The 21,272-nt window shown below is 45.2% G+C and overlaps 1 protein-coding gene across 5 annotated transcripts in view; it reads left to right on the plus strand.

The window, feature by feature from the left end:
- LOC138582830 (manganese-dependent ADP-ribose/CDP-alcohol diphosphatase-like) overlaps positions 1-17,343 on the plus strand; it is a 181,042-nt gene extending 163,699 nt beyond the window's left edge. For all 5 annotated transcript variants that reach the window (XM_069654504.1, XM_069654500.1, XM_069654501.1 and 2 more), the window contains one exon: positions 15,947-17,343. In XM_069654504.1, coding sequence (XP_069510605.1) covers positions 15,947-16,266 — 320 coding nt within the window. In that variant the 3' untranslated portion in view covers positions 16,267-17,343. The remainder of the gene's footprint in view (positions 1-15,946) is intronic.
- Positions 17,344-21,272: the final 3,929 nt, after the last annotated feature.

A 21,272-nucleotide genomic window follows, 5' to 3' on the forward strand; every position in this document is an offset into this window, starting at 1 on the left:
CTCTGGGCATACTGTGCTCTGTCCGGCATAGGGCACCCTGCAACGTCCCTCCCACTGTGGAAGGTGCTCGCGGCGGGGCCTCCCGGACCCTCATTACTGCGCCCCGGGCCTCCTTGGGGCCCGGCTACCGGCTTCCAGGCCCTTCGCTTGGATCGCCCGTGCATCCTGACGCGGCGGAACTTTGCGGCCGCCCCTGGTGGCAGCCCAGCGTCCTGGATTGGACGTTCCCGATGCCATACCTCGTTCCCAAGGTGAGAGCTGCATGGGACTGGGCTGGCACGGCAGCTGGGCGCGAGGCACGTGTGGGGCTCTCTGACCTGAATCAAACATATCCTGGGGCTGCCCCTGACGGACACGGCTGGTGTCCCCACGGGTCACCCTGTGCTCCCCTTCATCTGGCTCGGAGCTTCTACCATCAAATTACATTGTGAAAATTCACGCTTGTCAGCTCTAGCGGTCATTGCCCCGCTTACGTCACGGAACACGCCATCTTGAAACAATCGCTGTTTCGGGCGCACCGGGATCCCTGCGGGCCTTGCACTCTCCTGAGCCGTCCTCCACCACACTTTTACACACGGCCCTCTCATCCCACCAGGCCCATGCTGTTTCTCCACCTCCACAATGCCTGGAAAAAACGTGGGCAAAACCAGGAAACGGGACCGATGGACTCCTTTACTAGCTCACAATCATCTCCTGAACGCCCGGATCCTCAATCTCCGGCCTCATCCCTAAATGCAGAAGATACGAAATTTGATCACCTGCTGACAACAGTTCAAAATGGATTCCTGGCCATTAATGTCAAACTTGATGACATTGTCTCCACGATAGGCTCCCTAAAAACTCCCCTAGACAAGGAAAGTGCCAGAATCACAGAAGCTGAAAGCAGAATTGGCACGAATGAGGACTCTACTCTGCAAAACACCCAGGACATCGCACTCCTTAGAGGGGAAATGAATAAACTCTGTGATAAATGCGATGATTTGGAATCCCGATCCAGATGGAACAACGTATAGTCGGCCTCTTGGAGACCTTCTGCAAAGGTCCGATGGAGTCCCGAATCGAAGACCTTTTGAAATCTCTCCTCGGGGAGGAGGCACTCTCACCCCAGTTCCTCGTTTAGCGGGCACATCGCTCCCTCGCTCCACCACCCAGACCAGGGGCTCCTCCCTGCACGGTGATTGCTAAACTGTTGAACTACAGAGACAGGGACGCCATCCTCAAACTGGCAAGAGAGAAAGGACCCCTGAGGTTTGGTAACGACAACATCCATGTATACCCGGATATACACCTCTGCAGGGGTCCAGACTCAAAGACGATCCTACGAAGCTGTCCAGCGCCAGCTACGTTTGAGACAGGTCCCCTACGCCCTTCTCTTTCCGGCAAAACTTCGTATACAACATGCTGGAAGAGCACACTTTTTCGAATCTCCTGCCACAGCTTTGGCCTACATGGAAGCCTCGATACCCCTCCCACTTGGGAGACGGGAACTTGACCAGAACGACTTGCAACAACCTGTATAACCTATTTTCCTACTCATTGGTCCCAGCCGCAGTCAGAACAGGTCTATGCTGGCCACTGTGAATGCTGGAAACAGGATGTAGCAGGGAGAACTCCCCTGCCCTCCATCCTTTAACAATGCCGGATGAGATGCGCCCAACCACGAAGCAGAGTTGCTGCACTCGTCCCCTTCTTTGGGAACATCCACAAGTTAGTTAAAAGGGTTCATCATCAAGTTGGGGATGATGGTGTGGGAGGGGGTGGGTACGGTCAACAGGGGACTGTTTCACTGTTCGAACACTACGTTAACGCTGCAGGCAGCCCTGTTGGGCACCAGGCACAATGTTCAGTTGGTTTAACCATTGGTAAAATTGCACTCACGGTTTCACTTGCTGTCCTCCACTACGAGAAAACCCACTCTCTCATGCTCTTGTATGACACACGGAAATGGCGCAGAAAACTAATATGCTCGGGGGGCTTAAACTAAAACTGCTCACCTGGAATATCCGGGGGTTAAACAACGGGGCGAAAGCCAGAAAAGTAGGCGCTTACATTAACAGACATCACCCACATATCGCTATGCTCCAAGAGACTCATGCATTAAAATCCACCAACGAAAGTATCCTGCGACAGTGGGGGAAAAGTAGGTATTACACGGAATACTCCTCCCAAAATAGAGGTGTCATCACGCTAATACACCCCTCACTGGGGTTCTCCACCGAGAAAAGTATAATCGATCCACAGGGCAGATATGTTGTAGTCTGGGGCACTGTGGCTGGCAGAAAATTTATATTGATCAATACATATGGTCCTAACCTAGATGAGCCAGGATTCTACACACGCCTCCTTGCAGAGATGGGCCCTACAACGGAAGCCTGGATATTGTGGGGAGGAGACCTTAACACTATCCTCGACACTACGTTAGATAGGTCCTCAAATAAACCTAGAGCCCTTACTAAAGCAGCCAACATTATACACCAAGCCTAGGAGGAACTTGCTTTCTCCGATGCGTGGAGAGGGACCCACCCCACAGATAGAAAATACACCTTCTATTCCTCGGTCCATGATTCTGAATCCAGAATAGACTACTGGCTCATCTCCTCCCCCCTCATCAACTCCATCGAATGCTGCGATATTCTTCCGCGCACACTCTCGGACCATTCCCCCGTCACTCTAGATATACTGCTCCCCGACATCTGTCGCTCTGCACAGCGATGGAGGATGCCCCCCAATATATTGAAGGACCCGAATGTGGTGGAGGCTCTATATACTGAGATGGAGGAGTTCTTCCAGCTAAATAAGGGCTCAGTGGGCAGCTGGGCTTCCATCTGGGAAACATTTAAGGTGTGGGTAAGAGGCAATCTTATGTCCAAGACGTCTGGTCTCCTCAGAACCGTTAGAACCAACTTGGGCAACACCGAATCAATCCTGCAATCGCTCGAATCTGCCTATAGTAGGACCCATGACAAACATATTTTGGCGGACATTAGTCTACACCTCCAAACCTTTAACGAACTGGCTACCAAAGAACAACAATACATGTCCATCCCGTCCAGTGCACGCAAATACGGGGAGGGCAACAGGGCGGGCCACCACCTGGCCGATATACCTCGCAATGACCACACCCACACCCCTATTGCAAGCATTCTAACAGATGGGGCAACGGCTGTGCACGGGGAGGATGAAATAAACTCTGTGTTCACGGACTATTACATTAATCTTTACGCCAACCACGATAGATCCACACGAGACGACGTAAAGTCGTACTTAAGATTTCCCTCCCTAGGCTAACTTTAGAAGACAACTGGTCCCTTGAACAACCCATAACGGGCGACGAAATTGCTGAAGCGATCAAAGCACTAACAGCGGGCAAAACTCCAGGGCCTGACAGCCTAAACGCCGACCTGTATAAGGCATGCTCTCCCATACTCGCCCCAATATTGTACCTTGTTTGGGAAGAGGCTATGAACGCTGGCTCACTCCCTGAGTCCATGTCAGATGCAGTCATCACGGTGCTCTTGAAACCCAGACGCCCGGCACATGAACGCTCCTCCTACCGTCCGTTGTCCCTGATTAACACGGACGCCAAGATTTACGCGAAGGTGCTGGCCACTAGACTGCTCCCTTAAAATGACCACCTTAATCCATCCCGACCAATGCGGATTTATACCTATGAGATCCACGGCCCTGAACCTGCGCAGACTGTTTAGTGTTCTAGCACAGATCAAACTAGATGCACAAGCAGCAGCCATTTCACTTGACGCCGAAAAAGCGTTTGATTCTGTATCGTGGTTTTACATGTTTGAGGTTCTTCACAAATTCGGATTCGGCCCTTATCTGATAGGTTGTGTCAAACTTCTCTACTCCTCTCTCAAGGCCAGAGTTTTAACCAATCATACCCTATCCAATCAATTTACTCTATGCAGGGGAACGAGGCAGGGATGCCCCTTCTCACCCATCCTTTTTGCCCTCACCATCGAACCAGTGGCGGCTGCAGTGGGAGCTGAACAAGACCTTAGGGGTATAAAAATGGCAGGGGTATACCAAGCCATCTCATTGTATGCAGACAATGCACTACTATATTTACGGGAACCAGAAAAGAACCTATCCCCCATTTTAGCGGTGATCACCAAATTCACTACACACTCAGGCTACAAGATCAATACTTCCAAATCCGAGATCTTTCCGTTGACATGTGCCACTACTTGCCCCACAAACACTCATGGCCTGTCATGGGCTCCCAATCACATTTGATACCTGGGAATCCTGGTTTCTCACAACAAGAACTCTCTCTATATAGATAACTATGAATCCACGCTACAAACCATACACCCTAAGCTTCAAATTTAGTCCAGACTCCCCATATCTCTTGCCGGCCGGATAGCGGTCCTCAAGTTGACAGTACTCCCTAAGCTCCTATACATCTTCTGTAATGTACCTATATGGCCGGGCAAACTCTTCTTCGACAATCTGCGTCCATGGCCACCACCTTCGTGTGGAACGGTGGCACGAATAGAATGAAATGGAACAAATTGGTCGAACCTATGATATGGGAGGCTTCGCCGCCCCTGATTTTGAATTGTACTTTTATGTGGCACAGGCACACTATGCAAATTTCTGGCAGGACCCCTCGAATAACACACCACATATACCCATCGAGCGTCATTCGGTCCGTCCAACCGATTTGAGATCATCATATTTACGAAGTCACATAAAGATGATTGCAAGTTTGACCCTGCCTCCTGCACAGTTGTGGCATGGGCTGCAATAAGCAAACGTCTACACATAGACTGCCCTTATGATTCCCAAGCCCCGCTCTGGAACTTCCCGGGCATTAAGCCGGCGTACGACATTGCCATCCAGAAAAACTGGCTACCCGAATATGAACTCACAATGGTAAATTTGTAACTCCTGAAGACTTCGCAAACTCAGTGGGGAGCAGCCAACTAGCCACCCTACAATTCCACTGTATGAAAGCCGCATTCAAAGAAAGATGGCCTTCATTCCCAGACGAACCCCCCGAGCATGTATGCTACCAATCATTGTATTCTCAGGCAGGCACTGGGGTGTACAAATTATACAATATTGTGCAGGCTCATACGAAATCATCGAACACCATCAAGGCATCGTGGGAAAAAGACATGGATACTACAATCGAGGAGGGGAAGCGGTCCAGATATTGCCTCCTATCTGAGAAGATCTCACTTAATGCAGGCCTGAGACTAATACAATGCAAGGTTCTGAACAAACTACATTACACTCCAGCCAAAATGGCTAAGTTCTACAAGACCACCCCCGACAATTGCCCGAAATGCCACGCCCCTGGTGTGGATTCGTTTCATATGTACTGGGCCTGCCCCCAGATAGCGGGTTTCTGGCTCGCAGTGGCCAACATCCTTGAGGAAATAACACAAATCCCTGCACACCTCAATCCACCTAATTACCTGTTTGGAGACATTGTCAAGGTCCCGGAAAAAACGAGGAGACTGTTCAACCTCGCCTGCGCAGTAGCGAAGAAATCATCCTTCAGAAATGGAAGAGCGGCCAGGCTCCAACAACAGAACAGTTCCTTGCGACCCTCACTTACGTGAATGAATGTGAGGAAAACTATGTTAGTATGATATCTGCTCCGTGTAAACCAAAAGACATTTTGGCCCCGTTCAGGGCATACTTAGATGAAACCTTCACAGACTCTGAAAATTCGGACAATGATAGCGTGGATGATGTGCCATGCCACACAGCTAGCTATATGTAACTTCTTTCTATGGGTATATACGAGGACATGCACCTAATGTAAAAGTCTGCAAGGGGAGTTGGGTTGTCATTTTTGCAATGCGAATCTGTATTATGTAGATGCGAGACACGCAGAGTGTACTCTGACATGCAAATCAAAAATAAAGTTCTTAAAAAAAATTTAAAAAATTCAAAACAAACTCGCAGAGAAACGCCACTTCTGGACACCGGATGGAGACACCAAATGCTGGAAACCGTGAAAAAAAAAACACATCCAAAAGAGGAGAAAACCATAATCCAAATCAAGAAACCATAAAAAAAAACACATAAAATCCAAGTCGGAACTCCTTAGTAAAGAAAATCGATGACTCCAAGTGAAAAAAAAGACTAAAATCCGTGCAAAAAAAGGATTCAATCCAAGAGAAAACTCATCCTTGCAGGAAAAAAAAACCAATAGAAAGCAGTCAGTTGAAAAAAAAAACACAAATCCATTAAAAAGTGGGAACGCGTACACCAAGCCATAAAATCCGTGCAAAAAAGGCTTCAATCCAGTAGAAAAAGCATCCATGCAGAAAAAAAACCAAGAGAAATACATCCGTTGAAAAAGAAAAACAGAAATTCATTGAAAACTGGGAGCGCGAACACCAAGCATCCGGACCGGTAACGAAATACTTCAAAAATGGCGACTATGTTAGCTTACGCAACGTAATACGTCACACGTTAGAGACAAATCAAAACATATATACATTACTTTCAAGTTCAAAAAGTAAACCAACAGCACCACATGATGGTCAAAAAATAATACGTTTGTAATACGTTTGCATGTTGCAAGGCATTAAATATATTTAATTATTTAGTAAAAAAATCAAATATATATATTTAAAAATGTTAAATGACTACATATATAAAAAACGTTTTACATTAAATAAAATGTTGAACAACAGTTGATAAACATGAGACATCAAAATAGGTCAAATAAAATATATTTAATGCAAACATAGTGTGTATGTCATTATTACATGGAAAAGAAATGTGAAAAATTTCTAATACATTTCGACCCTTTGACCAATCGACACTATTGATTTTCGAGACAATGTAGTCCTAACTTTTGTATTCAATCCTTTTGCAATACTTTAACTGGACACCACCTCAGACCATGTCCCCTTGATTCTCCGTACCACTCTATGATATATGACATACTGGCCTGTGTGTAACCCTGCTTCCTCCCCCACTTCAAAGTCTATTATAGATGATACATTTAATGTTGATAACAAACCAAAGGTCAATTAAATAGAAGCACTAAAATTAAGTAAACATGTGAATAGTTTAAACTAGTTAATGCCATCATTAATACAAGGACCATCTAATATCAAATTGATTAAGCGGAATGCTGGCTCCTAGTATTCCTTGAACTTGCTGTTTTTGGGGGAAGACAGTGGGCCTTTTCAAAGCGATTGTGCCATTATAAAACCCTTCTGTGAATCAGGTCCAGTGAGTTTAATTCATTAGATAAAATACAGTCGAGCAGCATATAAACAAGTCAATTCTTCGAACAAGATTGATTTCCTTTAGTCAGTGAAGGGCACGTCATAGGACAGCTCAGAGGGCCACCATAGTCCAACTCCCTTTCCCTAACATCTGGTTGCGCAGCTACGTTTCTGGTTTGCTGGTAGTAAAATGCTTAGACACACGAAAAGAAAGTAAAGAAAGCTGGACCTGTGTGTGTTCTAATCGCATCCTTCATCTCCGAGTTCAACAACCAGTGTAAAGCACCACTTGTCATGCAATAGGGGTTGAAACCCCCGCACCTTCATGTGCTGGGCCCGGCCGCAAATATAATGTAAGAAAGGGGGGTGGGGTAGGGGGGTTTACATAGGTGTTGAGGTCCCCCACTGTTCTCCATAACAAATGTGGAAGCATGAATGCCTATCCGGTGTGCCCCTCATCAAATGGGCAAATGCCTCAGGGTGATCCCTACATCAACTGAGTCCAGGGTTCTGATCTTCACCGCCATTGTTATTTGTAATGCATTCATTGAACAGTACATTTTACACCAGTGAAATTGATTTATTATTTGCTTTAATGCATCCCCTGTTTTTTTATGTATTTAGTTCTTGCTTTATGAGCTACAGACTCTCGCAGGTGCATATCTGTTTGTCCCATTGGAGAACTACATGTCCTAGAGTGCATGGGGCATATTGGTATGCATAACACACACCAGAGGCAGCATGAGTTGCAGATGCATTCCCAAAGACATTCCATACTGTGAACCGAAACTATTTCCATTTCTCTATGAATGCCTCCCAACCCCCATGGCAGAGTCTGCCCTCCCCTTCATAGCTTACTAAGTGCCACCTTTTATAGCGCACCTGCAGAAGCCAGAGGTCAAGGAAACCAAAGCATTGCAGGCCAACCACATATTTGCCACTGCTGAGCATGCAATATTTCAGGTCGCAATTAGATGCTGTAACCGTAAATTCCCTAGAGCCCACTCACTGAGGCAATGGGTCTCGTATCACAGCAAAGGGTGTATTGTGTCAGCTGGTATTTCAAAAGATTATGGTAATGCTGTATGCATGGCAAGATTGCAACTATTACCATACAGTACATGCTTGTTTGGAAGTCATGCTGGAAGTGGTACAGGTAAGTCAGGTAGTCGTCCTCGTGAGTTAGTGCTGCAGTAGTGCTTCACAGTGACACCCCGCCAACACCGTGCCCCCACATCACCAGCTTCTCCAACAGCACTTTTGAGTGTCCCTGACTCCCCTCGCTGGTCTCTTCTACCACCCATTCACACATGCCAGAGTGGGAGTGCCAAGGTCTACTTCACTACAGGTTTCGGGTGTCAAAACGACTTCGCTACACAGTGTCAATTGACAACCAATTATCCTGGGCCACACCTATTCTCTCTTCACCCCCTTGGTCTGCCTTCTGCCCTTCCCATGACACATCCCCAGACAGAACTCCTGAGTGATGAATATGAACTTGTATCAGCATACATAGCTTTGTTTATATGAATCAAAATTGGCAATACCTTTATGCATGAATATCTGCAAATAAAGAACACAAAAAAGATTTGCAGTTAAATTTTAAAAAGTTGTCATTTGAAATGATTAAAGATTACTAAAAACGCATCACATGTGCACACATTAGAGCACATACTGTATGCATAGCAAAGAAAGCAAGGTATGGTTTGAAGACCAGCGGTTTGAGAGATGTTTTCAAACTCCCATCACCATTACATTTCCTGTGTGCCGGAAGGGGTAGTACAAAACATTCGGCAAGTTAAGTTAAAAAGGGCAATGCTTATCTGAATGCGTGTGGCCATGGGCAGACTGTTCAGTTGCCATTAGGAAACACAAACGCATGCCATAACTAGTGCACGGTATGCAGACAGATAAATACCAAAGTGGAGGATACCTCGTGGCGGTAGTGGACCACGCTACCCCCAAATATGCTATACAGTGAAGAGAAGGTCCGCACCTTTACCTGTACAATAGTTTTACTCTCTGTGTACAGTACACATTGTGTCATCACAGGTGCAGAGTTAGGGCATTGGTTAACATAATGCGTTCCGCTGGGAGCTTGCTCCTTGCAAATGAACAGAACTAGCATGGCCCCCTTTGGTAATTGGACTAGTTGAAGTGTTCAGTACACGCCATAGGCAGGCATTGTAATTCAGCAACATCTTCAAATTGGCAGTACATATCTGCAGAACAAGAGTGGAAAAACCAGGCGGAAAAATCCCAATTAGTGTTGTGCATTATGTCATCCTGTAATGAGTCTGTTAACAAAAATTATGGTACACAAAATAAACTTGCTAAACGGCTGGTGGGTTGGGAAATGAGCATGTTACATGTCTTGAAAAGTACGTGGAAATAAAACATTAGAAGAATGTCTGCATGACGCTGTGTACTGTGCACCAGAGTACTAATTAATGTCATGTTATCACACAGGCAGGAGCTCCACGGCTTGATTTCCGCAGACGCAGTTATCAATCTTGAATTTGTGTCCCTATGAACTGCTACATCCATTATTGTAGCTCACATGCACTCCACCTTACATAGCGATATACAGTCAATGGGCATGAGGAATCATCCTGTCACCCTACTGAAGTCAATGAAATGAGTACAACTGAATCATCCATGCCTCTAATAATACTGTAGATGTTAGTATCACATTTATTGGGTGGTGACATTTTTAATTTCCAGGCCAGGGCTGGTGGGAGCTGTGGTTGGAAACATTGCGCCCCAGAAGTATCTAAAAATCCTATTTTTGTCATTTTTCTGCGGGCTTACCCTCCTCTGCAGTTTATCTCCATGCACAGACAGAAATTAAGTTTAATTTTAATGTTGTTTATTTGCAGATATCAATTCATGAATGTATACTGTGGTTTTTGATACATCTAGGCATGCAAGCTGAAACGTTTCGGCATTCATCCAGTTCACTCGAGGGTGGCATTTTTGGCCTGTGGTGTCTGCGCAGTTCAGTTTCCGAAGGAGGACCCAGGGGGAGCCAAGCCAGTGGTTGCACAATGACTTTCCAGGAATATCTAGAGAGCATTCACAATTATTCATTCATCTTGCCTTTTATGTGCTGAATGTGATTCACTTGATTGAACAGTATGTGTGCAATTTCTTCAGGGGAGTGTTTATAAGTACTATTGATCCCTTGATCATCCTCCAGAGTAATGGGCGCCATGAGTAATAGAGCAAGGGATTCAGTGCTCTTCTCTGGAACCATGGGGTGGGCGCAAGGGATTCATGATGGCTGCTAAATGGAGCAGACACGGCAAAGGGTTGTAAGGAGGAATGAGTATTACTGGGGTGCCAATATATCGTGTACAGGCTTGTGGTGCGGTGCTGTGGGGGAAGCTACCACAGGCAATGCAGACGTGGTAGGCATTGTGAGGCCGGCCATGAATGGTGTCACATGGGGGCAACAGTAAGGGAGGGTTGGCAGGGTGTCGGTGTGAAAACAGTGGTACTGGGATGCTTGGTAACGGAGTGTAGGGAGTGACAGTGCCAAGCTAGCTGGCAGTGCCGTTTTTGGGTGCTGGGTGCGAGTTATGGAAGACCGGTATCTTGGTCAGGGGCTCTTCAGTATAGGGCTGTTCCTCAATGACATTTGAAGTGATTTATTTTTCCCTTCAGGTGGTCCCCAATGTATGTGACACTAGCCTAACCAAGCCCTGATTGGTATAGAAGTTCCACAATATTCAAAGTGGTTTGCGAGTAGCAGTATTTGGTACATGCATCTGTCAATTGCCCTACATTTTAATTTTCAACTGGGCAAAGTCTTCATTGCAACAGTGGGTAAACTTTTATTATTATGGTATTTGTTGCGTGCAGACCTAGCTTTGAGAAGCAACTTAGCGCTTTACAGAGGTATACAACAATACAGATACATAACAGAGCGCTTTAGAGTTATGCAACAGTACAGATGCATAAATGAACGCTTTTCAGAGATAACAAGAACAGATATAAAGCTGGGGGTGGGATTTATATGGTTGTGATTAGGTTTGATAGTCTTGAAGTGGGCCAGTTTATAAAGCGTCCTTTATTTCCCAAGGATCCAGGATGTCTAGTGGGGTCTGCAAGTTGTAAACCACTCCAAACCCCGCTACGTTGGGCAAATCGTAACTGGAAAAGAGGCCCCTTGCAGTAAAAACTCACACATTATGCAAAAGACACTATCCAGTGGGCCAAACATACCTTTTGTGAATCTGACAACAGACCAACAGCAATATTGGCAAACATATTAACTGGCCTGCAGGAGGAATTTCTGCCACAGTGTGGTACAACCATAATTAGCAGTTGACTGTCCATGGGGACTTCTGGGGACATGGACGTCCTTGTCATTGGCATGTTTAGATCTCCTAGTGAACCAACGCTAAAACCCAGATAGAGGACAAACAGGGGACGTTTTACAATATCAACAGGAGCTTATCTAAAATATTCCATGACAACAACGTGGCATTCTAGTCCACTAGTTATACAAAAAAACTGTTTTTAGATGAGCCCGCCCTCTCAAAGATTGCACAGTATATCTTTGACTATTTGTATGCTCATCTGCTCATAAAGAACAGCGGAAGGGGGTCCTTCAGAAAAAAAACTCGTTTGCTAATATCAAGAGCCCATCTTGCTCCTCGATCATACTTGGCACAGTGAATTCCCCGATGCCACATAGCTGTCTCTTACATGGATACAGAAGTATGCAGTGACCTGGGCAAAATCATTATATCGAGGGAAAGTGTCAGGTAGGGAACAACCTCCAGTTTTTCGCCATCGGTCCAGTAAAAGCGATAGCTTAAACACATCTAGTGCTACAAGATGGAGATTGTATACAATGTCCTATGACTCCACCAGCAGTGCAGCACTAGTTAGCGTTGTTTTGCTCCTAAAACATAACATCTGATCCCATGAGGAGTGGGTGCCAAAATTGGACTTCACCTAGAGCGGCACAAAAACTGGCACCAACCTGAAGTGTAAACACTATGCAAGCAAAGTAACAAGCAGGGTTGCGAGGCAACATCCCTCATAATGGCTTCCTTAAGTGCTTCCAGAAAACATTCTGATAGGACGGAATTATGCAAACACTTGACTGGATTCGTAAACTTCCCAGCCATTCCAATATAATCAAGTAAACACTATAAATATTGACAGAGATCTGAGAATGGAAAGCCCACCTGAAAAGTCATGAAGCATATCCAAGCCATCCAAAGAGCCAGTTTCCGCAATCCCTCAGCTATGCGCTATGCAGACCCATGGACTTGGCTCACCAGTATGCATCTGGTACCCGATGCCCACAGCCACGATCCTGCATGTTACTACTGCCTTGCTGACCCTGGCATAGTCCACCTGGTCCAGGTCGACTGCCCTGTGAATTGCATCATAAAATGGCAAACGCAAGAGCCCATTGTTGATCAGTGTTAAAAAGAAATATGTGCTCGGGTCAAATATCATAATCAGTCGAAGCAAAGATTTTTTGTTAACCTTTAAAACATGTAGTAGACCCTCCGTTGTGGATCACACAGCCTGATTAAATGCGAACACCACGATATTGACTGACTAAAATGTAATAAATGCAGAGATGGTAACAAGTAATCTCCAGACAAGCCTATACAGAGAAGATTGGGTGTAGCGTAGGATGCCATCCAACAAGTAACATCAGTGGTCTGCTGAAACTCCCAGTGCTTGGTGAAACTGCACACTGGGCATTGTGGACTGCTCCGTCAATGTAGAGTATGTGGCACAGCTATAAGAAATTTGGAATTCAGGTACAATTTATAAGAATGATCCAAGCACCATAAAACAACTGCTAATGCATAGGACAAAGCTTAACATAGAGATGAAACTAACATCCTTTGTGCCCTATGCCCATGCTACTTCCTGATGCATAGTAGCAATTGTGAAACGTTGCACACATTGGGAATGGATGAATCCTGTGCATTTTATGCAATTTCCCTGTTCAGTGGATATATGTGCTTATTCATCACTAAGTCATGCACCTAACCAACCCACTGACGGAAACTTTTAGCAATTAAGGAGAAGCATCACAGCATAAGAGGATTCAACCCAAATCAGTATTTGGTCGCTTGGAAGCGAGGCACTCAATGCGACATTTGGATGCAGGAATTCAAAACATACACGATTTAACTCGGTATAGTGTTACCTATCATCGTTCACAGAATATATAGTTTAAGCAACATCACTTTAATATGAAAAAGTGGAAACTAATACCGCTTTCTCCATTGGGAGGTTTTTACTACTTAAAATTACTCCTCTCCCTGCACTAGTAGTTTTGTAGATGATCCCACAACAACTTGGGCAGGCGGCTCTGGCTGGAAAAAACAACCAAGGTTTCAGAGAGAGGCACTGACATGCCCTAAAGATGGGTGATCTATAAGCATACCTGATACTCTAGAAGACTGTATAGATAGAGCCATAAAACTGATACGTTTCAGTGGTGAAGCCAAAAGCCAGAGGAAGTGGCTTGGACAAAGCTTGGGTGAGGTGGGTTTTGAAATGCAAAATGTTCTGTTTCTACCTTATTGTAAAAGGCAATCACAAAGAATATTAAAAAGCACCCTGTAGCAGGACTATCTATGAGGCTCCTAAAGACTCAGAGCATGACCTCCCCTGAAATGCAGCTGAGAATTGCCAGCTACAATCCCTCGCTCCCTATTTCAGAGTCCAGCACCTTGCCACACAGAGGTAGTCATTTATAGTGATGTACAAATTGCGTGTAAAGGACAATAGAGCTAACACCTGCATGTCCACGGTCCTGTCTGAGCAGTGTTTCATGTTTTGGCCCTTCTGTGTAAAAACCCGGGGGCACAAAACAAGTTTTTTTTTAAAATTAATTTTTATTGATTTTTAAAACAAACAAAACATAACCATCACTCCCGACATTTTCGGTTACAAGTTCCTCAGGCATACATTTTTTTTAATTAATGTCTTCCTCCCTTCCCCTATTTTAACTTGAGCTTCCACTACCGTTCGTCAGATTACCCTTCTTCTGGGGTTCATCCCCTTCCTCATTCTCAGACTTGTCCTGTTCACTAGAATTGGCATGGGAGGGTCCCGACAATGAGGCTACTTGTCTCCATGCTATCAGAGGCCCCACTTCGCCATATTCCCCTCTGTCGGCTGCCTCATAACATGCTACTGTCTCGGCTTCTGCCCATTTCAGGAGGTCGTGCCACCATACCTCAGGTCTGGGTCTGTGGGCTGCTTTCCAGCTCATGGATATTCTCGTTTTGGCCAGGATGTAGGCCAGGTCTTTGAGTTTACAAACGTGTTTTAGGTTGCGTGGTCTGGTGAATCCCCCCCATCATGCATGCCCATATAGATTCCACATCTAGCTTGATTCCCTTTTCAGCTAATCGTAGCTTAACTTCCTCCCAGGATTTTCCCATCTCCTGGGCACGCCCAGAACATATGAATCATCCCGGCATCCCCCTCCCTGCGCTTGGGGCATTTTTGTTGTTCTTTATTACCAAATCTAGCGACCTTTCTGGGGGTCATGTATGCCCTTTGGGTGACATATAACTGTATCTGCTGCAGCCTTGCATTTCTAGACCCCTTTATGTGATATCTCTGAGCTCTTTCCCACTGCCCGTCTTGCATAGGTTCTGGCACAAAACAATAGTTAATGCTGGCTGCCATGTTGGGTACAAAGCGGGCAGCTTTCACATAAATGCCTGTTGATTCCATCTGGTTTTCACAGCTGTAAAGAACGGATGGAATCGTAAGGATTCCAGTATCTCTGCCTATATGAAGATTTGATGCGGAAGGAGATGCTGTTGTATTTTAAAACCGGATGTGCCAGGCCAAATTCAGACTGGCTGCCCATGCACATATCACCTGCTGCATCAAAACTAAGACAATGGTTAAGAACAGTGCTGGCCACTCTTAGTAACTTGTTCAGGAAATGCACTAGAATCCAGCCTTTCTGGTCGGCACTGGTCGCTAACATCTCTTGGGATTTTGGTGGCAGTTTTCTATTTAGCCTTTGATCGGTATGGGAATAGAGCTGACCTTGCCGGTTCATGTCATCATACCACTGTTTTCTAGGTGCTGGGCAATATTTGTCAAATGGAAAGGAACAACTCCCTGCTATTAATTATGGCTTGAATCGGCCAAGCATATCAAACAGGCAAAAGTGTTGGCATTGAGAGTGCAACTAGAAGTAACGCACATAGAAAAACTGTGACCGAATAGATCTCCCTCCATCCGGAAGGAAGAAAACAAATCCCAAGATGGGGGTTACAAGTGAGGAAATATGTCCGCCAAATAAATGACACAAACAGTAATGAGGAATAGATTGATTCAGTAGAATACATTGTGGCAATACCATACAAAGCTTTCTTCAGCTACCAGACTGAAAAGGGAAGAGTAATGTTCACAGAGTGGAGGAAGAGGGTAATTATCCGTCCAAACTAACATCTGAACCCTAACCCGTAGTAGCCTATGAGTGATCAATGAAAGAATAGATTTTATGAATCTAATCACCAAGGGAGCTAAGCGCACTGTTAGATCGCTGTTTACTTATTGAATTTCTACATAATGTGGACGCTTATCAGGTGGGTGGTCTTCTAAATTATTTGGTGTAACATTGTTATACTTGCAAAAATGTCTGAACATTTCAGTTAAGTGTTTATATTTGAAAATACGATACCATGGATGAAACAGCAGTTCTTCTTCTATTACAGGTCATCTTCCAATCCACCCAGAGTCTGCTGACAGTGTTTGTCTTGCTTGGAATTATTCGGAAATCCTGTCTCTTCTACAATGTCATAAATGTGTTGTGGCTTATATAGCAGGACACGATCATGATGGTGGCTATTGCTTGGACTCTTGTGGTATTCACCATGTCACCTTGCAGGGAATTATTGAAACTCCACCCGGTAGCCATGCCTTCGGTACAGTGCATGTCTATGATGACAGGATGATTTTAACAGGAAGAGGTTCTGTTTCAAATAGAGTTATGCGATACCGAAATGATCCAGTGTTTGTAGAAACAACTCAGTAGTTGTTCTAGATCTGATTCTTAGTGTGCTCATCCTGATGAACTGTTCATTTTTTAATTCGGACTTCATGAGAGTTGTGTTTTTAGTTTTCAGGATGGAAATGTAATGACAAAACAAAAATTCAACAATGCTCTTTTTAATTTTAGACATCTATTGTTAAAATGACAACTAATGAATGCATTATATTCCTTGTATTTAAACTTTGGTAAAAGGAAGAAAATGATTTACTCAATTGCAAGACAGGTTTTTATTTTTTTTATTAATCTGTTAGGCACAGGCTCTGCAGCAAGACAGGAGGATCCTCACTCTGGAATCTGGCAAAAAGGAACACAATGACGCCAGCCAGTGGCAAATGTAACCCATGAAGGATTTGATGCCTGTGAGAGGTCCCATCACTTCGTAGATTCGGAATGCTACAAATCCCCTCCATGTTGAAGAAAGCTTTGAATATCTGTTACAGCAATGGTCTGCTCTTGTCTTGGCCGCAGATGAGCGAAGCATTATTTCTTCAAGGCCGGAACAGGTTATGGTGCTGTTCTCGAAGAAGCAACCACTCTAATTGAGCTACTCAACAAAAGATGCAAACTTCCAAAGCGTTAGAACTTGCTAACATATCACCTAATCAACTAGAATCATTATGGCCAGGAATCATTATAACCTCCGACCTTAACTTTCTCTTTCGAATTAACATTGACAGGTGGTGCTCTGAGAAAGATAGTGTGTGCTTGTGGGTTGTGGTGGTAGTAATATATTGTGTTTACTGAGCAGGTGTTGTGATATTGTTAATGGTCCTATCAAACTGAATCTGATAATGGACTTGGTTTAGGTTTCTTTGGGTGGGATGAATTGTTTCCTTGCATGTCCTGCCTTGCTGCTTTTTATTTTTCTGTATTTAATTTTATTTCGGTTTTTGTTTAACAGCTAAGTATGTTGTACTGGATGATTTTTTTCTTGTTGTTTATCTTATTTATTGAATGTATTCTTTTTTGCTTTTGTCAGCACCCTGATGCCTACAAGCCTTCATCAGTGCTATACAAATAATAAACAAACAAAACGAATGCAACTCAAAGTAGAAACCATTTAATAGCATTTTAGTTCATTTGAAGCAAACTTAAATCTGCGTGAGATTCCCCTAGAAATTCATTTAACTTTGAATGTGTATAATAGGAAATGGATTATGCGCTTTTAATGAGGTAGTTTTACCTTGATTTCTAAACCAAGCAAATAGAGACAACAGCTGAGCAGGATTACACCTAAACATTGAGCTATTTTGTTGGTGGTAGTAAAATAGTTAATATGGTATAAGGAGGACGAAGGAAAGCTCATGCGCCATGCACTAGTCTCGAATGCTGCTATATAGAAAAAGACTTGTATCAGATGGGATAAAACGGTGAATAGGCAGGGGCTCAATTAATAGGTTTGTTAAGGGAAGGACTTCTCAGCAACTCAAGGCAAAATAAAGCTTCATTCTGCTTCAACCTCATTATTCCAGCTCTTTTATGAGCGGCCTTTGTCAACGCAAGGGGTAACCAGGAAAGTGTCCCTCCACTCTGACACCATCACTATATAACATGTCAGACAAATTTAACTTCTATGAACAATGAAGCACTTGGGATCATATATTAATTGTAATCTTGAAACATGCATTGTCTCAGGAATAATAATAACAAGTTGTATAAATAAATAGTTGACTTTTGCAAATGCAAACCCAATTTGTTCCGGGTAATTCTGGTAAAATGGACCTGCCTCCGTATTCCTTAATCATTTTAAACTTTGTTCCGAGACTTGCTTCATCCTAGCGATACAGTGAAGATGCGCTATAACTACCTGAAATATAGCTTGGACCTACTTAAACCAGAGTGTTTACACAATCATTTCAAAAATGTTTATTTTGGATATAAATAATGATACCTATTGCAGTGAATCAATCTATGTATCTTATCCATACTAATACATAATTCTGTGTGTGTTGATATATCTTTGAAAAGATGCATACTATCAAGAACTTAAACCAAGGATATAAACGGTATAATGCATACAGCATGCCAATGATTTGTTTACAAGTTTTAATTCTGTTCCTCAAAGATAACCATCCACGCCTCTACAGAGTGTATTCCAGCACCTAGTCATTACGAAATGAAATTGTATACTATATAGACACCAATATAAACAAACAAGCTATAATGAAACTTTTTGTGACTGGGACAGTCTTTGTCAGATGAAGTGCAAACTACTTTACTTATTCCCAAATTCTTTGTCAGAATGTATATATTGTCATTCATCCAAATTAATATTTTAAGTAATCCTTGGGTAGATGGGTGCCAGGTTCACAAAGGTAGCTGCTATCCTGTCATTTTGGTGACTTCATGTCACTGATAGGACAACTACCAATACGTATGTGAACCCATCTGAGGATGATGAAGTGAGACAAAATCTAGTGGCTTGTAAACTTTACCCAGGTTGCCTGACTTAAAAGTGTTGATTTGGATGAATTAGGATATATAAATACTGACAGACAATGAAGAATTTGGGAATAAGTAAAGTGGTTTGCACTTTATCTATCAAAGACCGTCCCAGCCACAAAAAGTTGTATTTTCAACACAGAAACTGACATTTTAAATAAAAATTCCCATTGTGAATTATCAGAATGAAAAACAGTGCTTCACTTTCAGTTCCACGGTGAAAAACAAATGCTGTGTGCAGATCAATGGGACTAAAACTGCGATGTCCAGAATTGTGTGTATATTGCAACTGTAAATGAACACGTAGAGAAAAGTGTTCAGCTGCCAAAATGAACATATTACAAGGAAGGCCTGAACTGTGGTAGCAGGATGCAGGAATATAATGCTTCACATGGAAAATATATGCCCCTGATTTAAAAGTGTATTCTCGGGGCGTGGCCTGGAGCACCAGTGATGCGGAGGCTCCATTAATGGCCTCTGTGGAAAGCCCGCAGCGCGGCTGTTATTAGGGCGGTTTTCGGCTTCTGTAAAGCTAATGCCTGTTGCGGCATGCGGAAAGCCTTTGCACCATCTGGGGCGAGAACGCAGACCTAAAATGCCTTAGTAGCCCAGAACGGGAACGAAGAGCCTCGAAGGCCCGCCGCCATAGGATTTCAAGATGTCAGGCGGACCCGAAACGCCCTGAAACAACCTCCGAGAGGCGCTGGAGGCGGGGACCAGATGCTCCGTGGGACAAGAGAGCGGCCCTCTGGCCCCCCCGCAAACGAGCCACAGGCAATGGGAGTCTCCCTCCGGAGCAAGTGTAGTGCCGCTGCCCTAAGCGGATGGTCTGCCCACTCAACCCACCTGCCTCCAGAGGGGCTCAGCGCCCTTCACTGGCCCCTACGGAGGAACAGAGACAAATCTGATCCGCCCAGTCCTACGAGTAACAGTGAGGTGGGGAGCGCGCCCACCGGGCTCCGTGGTGGTGCCGGTGGATCCCTGATGCCCACCCAGGGAAGCAAGGGTCCAAGGCCCAGCAGAGGTTCCTCCCCAACGGTAAGACTCGCCCGTGGTACCTGCCGAGATCCTGGTTCTCCCAACGGCCACCTTACTTCCTCCGACAACGGGCTGACCTTGGGCCCGCAACTATTTCCTGGGGCGCTCCGGCCCATAACATAGCATTGCTGCTCTCGTACCCCCCACAAGACTCTCCAACCAGCTGCCTCCTCCGACCCGGCAGCCACATAAGCTTCTCCAGCCTGCAACTACACTCTCTTTGCCTGCCTTGGAGCACTCGGGCCCCAAGAGATGCTGAAATCCTCTCCGGTCCCCCCCACATTGGGAAGGGGGGACCAACGCTTGGCGGCGGCCCCTCTCCAAACTACAAGCATTGCCACAGGGTACGTGGAACACTTGAAAGTCTCCAATCATGCAAGCAACAGCCTCCAGCAGTCCCTTAACGCTAGGTGGGAAAGCCACCTTACTAAAGCCTCCCTTGCGCCCTTTGGGGGAGAACGCTGGGGAAGGAGGGAGTGCCAATAGGGGGGCCTGGTGTCCGGCCCTGGATGATATTGCAGCCTGACCCCATGGGCTTCAATGATGAGGCACAACCAACAAGAGAGCCATCATTAATCTGGGCTGAACACACCAACCGTGGCAAACGGAACAGAGGTGAACATACATTCCAGGAGGAACGGCTATAAAGCGGTTTGGGAGGATCCACCAAGATGCTACTCTTTCCCCCTACATCGCTTGTGTGATGGCTCTGCTCCCCCCCTCGCCCATTCATTTCCTGGGGCGCCCTGGCCCACACACCAACCCCCCTCCATTCCTCTCTAGGGGGGGACACATCAACCTCACCATGGTACTCCTCCCCCGCCAGCTGCCCCGTCACCCACACCAACCATAGAACAGAAACTGGAGCCTGTGTAGACACACACAAATTAGTCACTTCAAACCAAGACCTGGGTAATAACCTACTTACTCTATTCCTCCCAAGGAGTTGCTGCGCTTTTTCCTCCGCCTACGAAGGTCGCTATGGCTAAGCAGCTAAAGTCTAGTAAGAACCCAGACATAGCCACAATGCTACTGTCAGCAGATAAAGGAAAGAAACAAGACCCCCCCAAGCTCACTCCACAGAAGTCGCTGGATGACAGGGGGTCCCTCGCGACCAAGGACGACATCCTAGCCTTCATGGCTGATATTAAATCAGAATTCAGATCATACATGATCGAGCTCACCACAAATCTAGAACGCACTGTCCAAAGGATGACAGAGGCAGAACAGAGACTGTGGAACATCCAACGCTCAATCAGATCCCTACAAGAAAAGTGTGAAATCTTGGAGTTTAAACAGGAAGGAATTGAAAACGGGGCCCGACACAATGACCTACGGAACCAAGGGATACGAACCGCAGTTCCAGACAAAGCCCTGGCGGAATATGTGGGAGACCCCTTCCAGTCCTTGCTTCCTCAGCTGGACAAATCCCAGCTCATTCTGGACCGCGCCCACAGGTTGCGCCCGCGCAGAGGGGTGGAATCAGACCCCCCCCCCCCCGATTTCAT

Source organism: Ambystoma mexicanum, chromosome 3q, assembly GCF_040938575.1.
Source record: "Ambystoma mexicanum isolate Mex_15411 chromosome 3q, UKY_AmexF1_1, whole genome shotgun sequence".
NCBI classification, from domain to species: domain Eukaryota; kingdom Metazoa; phylum Chordata; class Amphibia; order Caudata; family Ambystomatidae; genus Ambystoma; species Ambystoma mexicanum.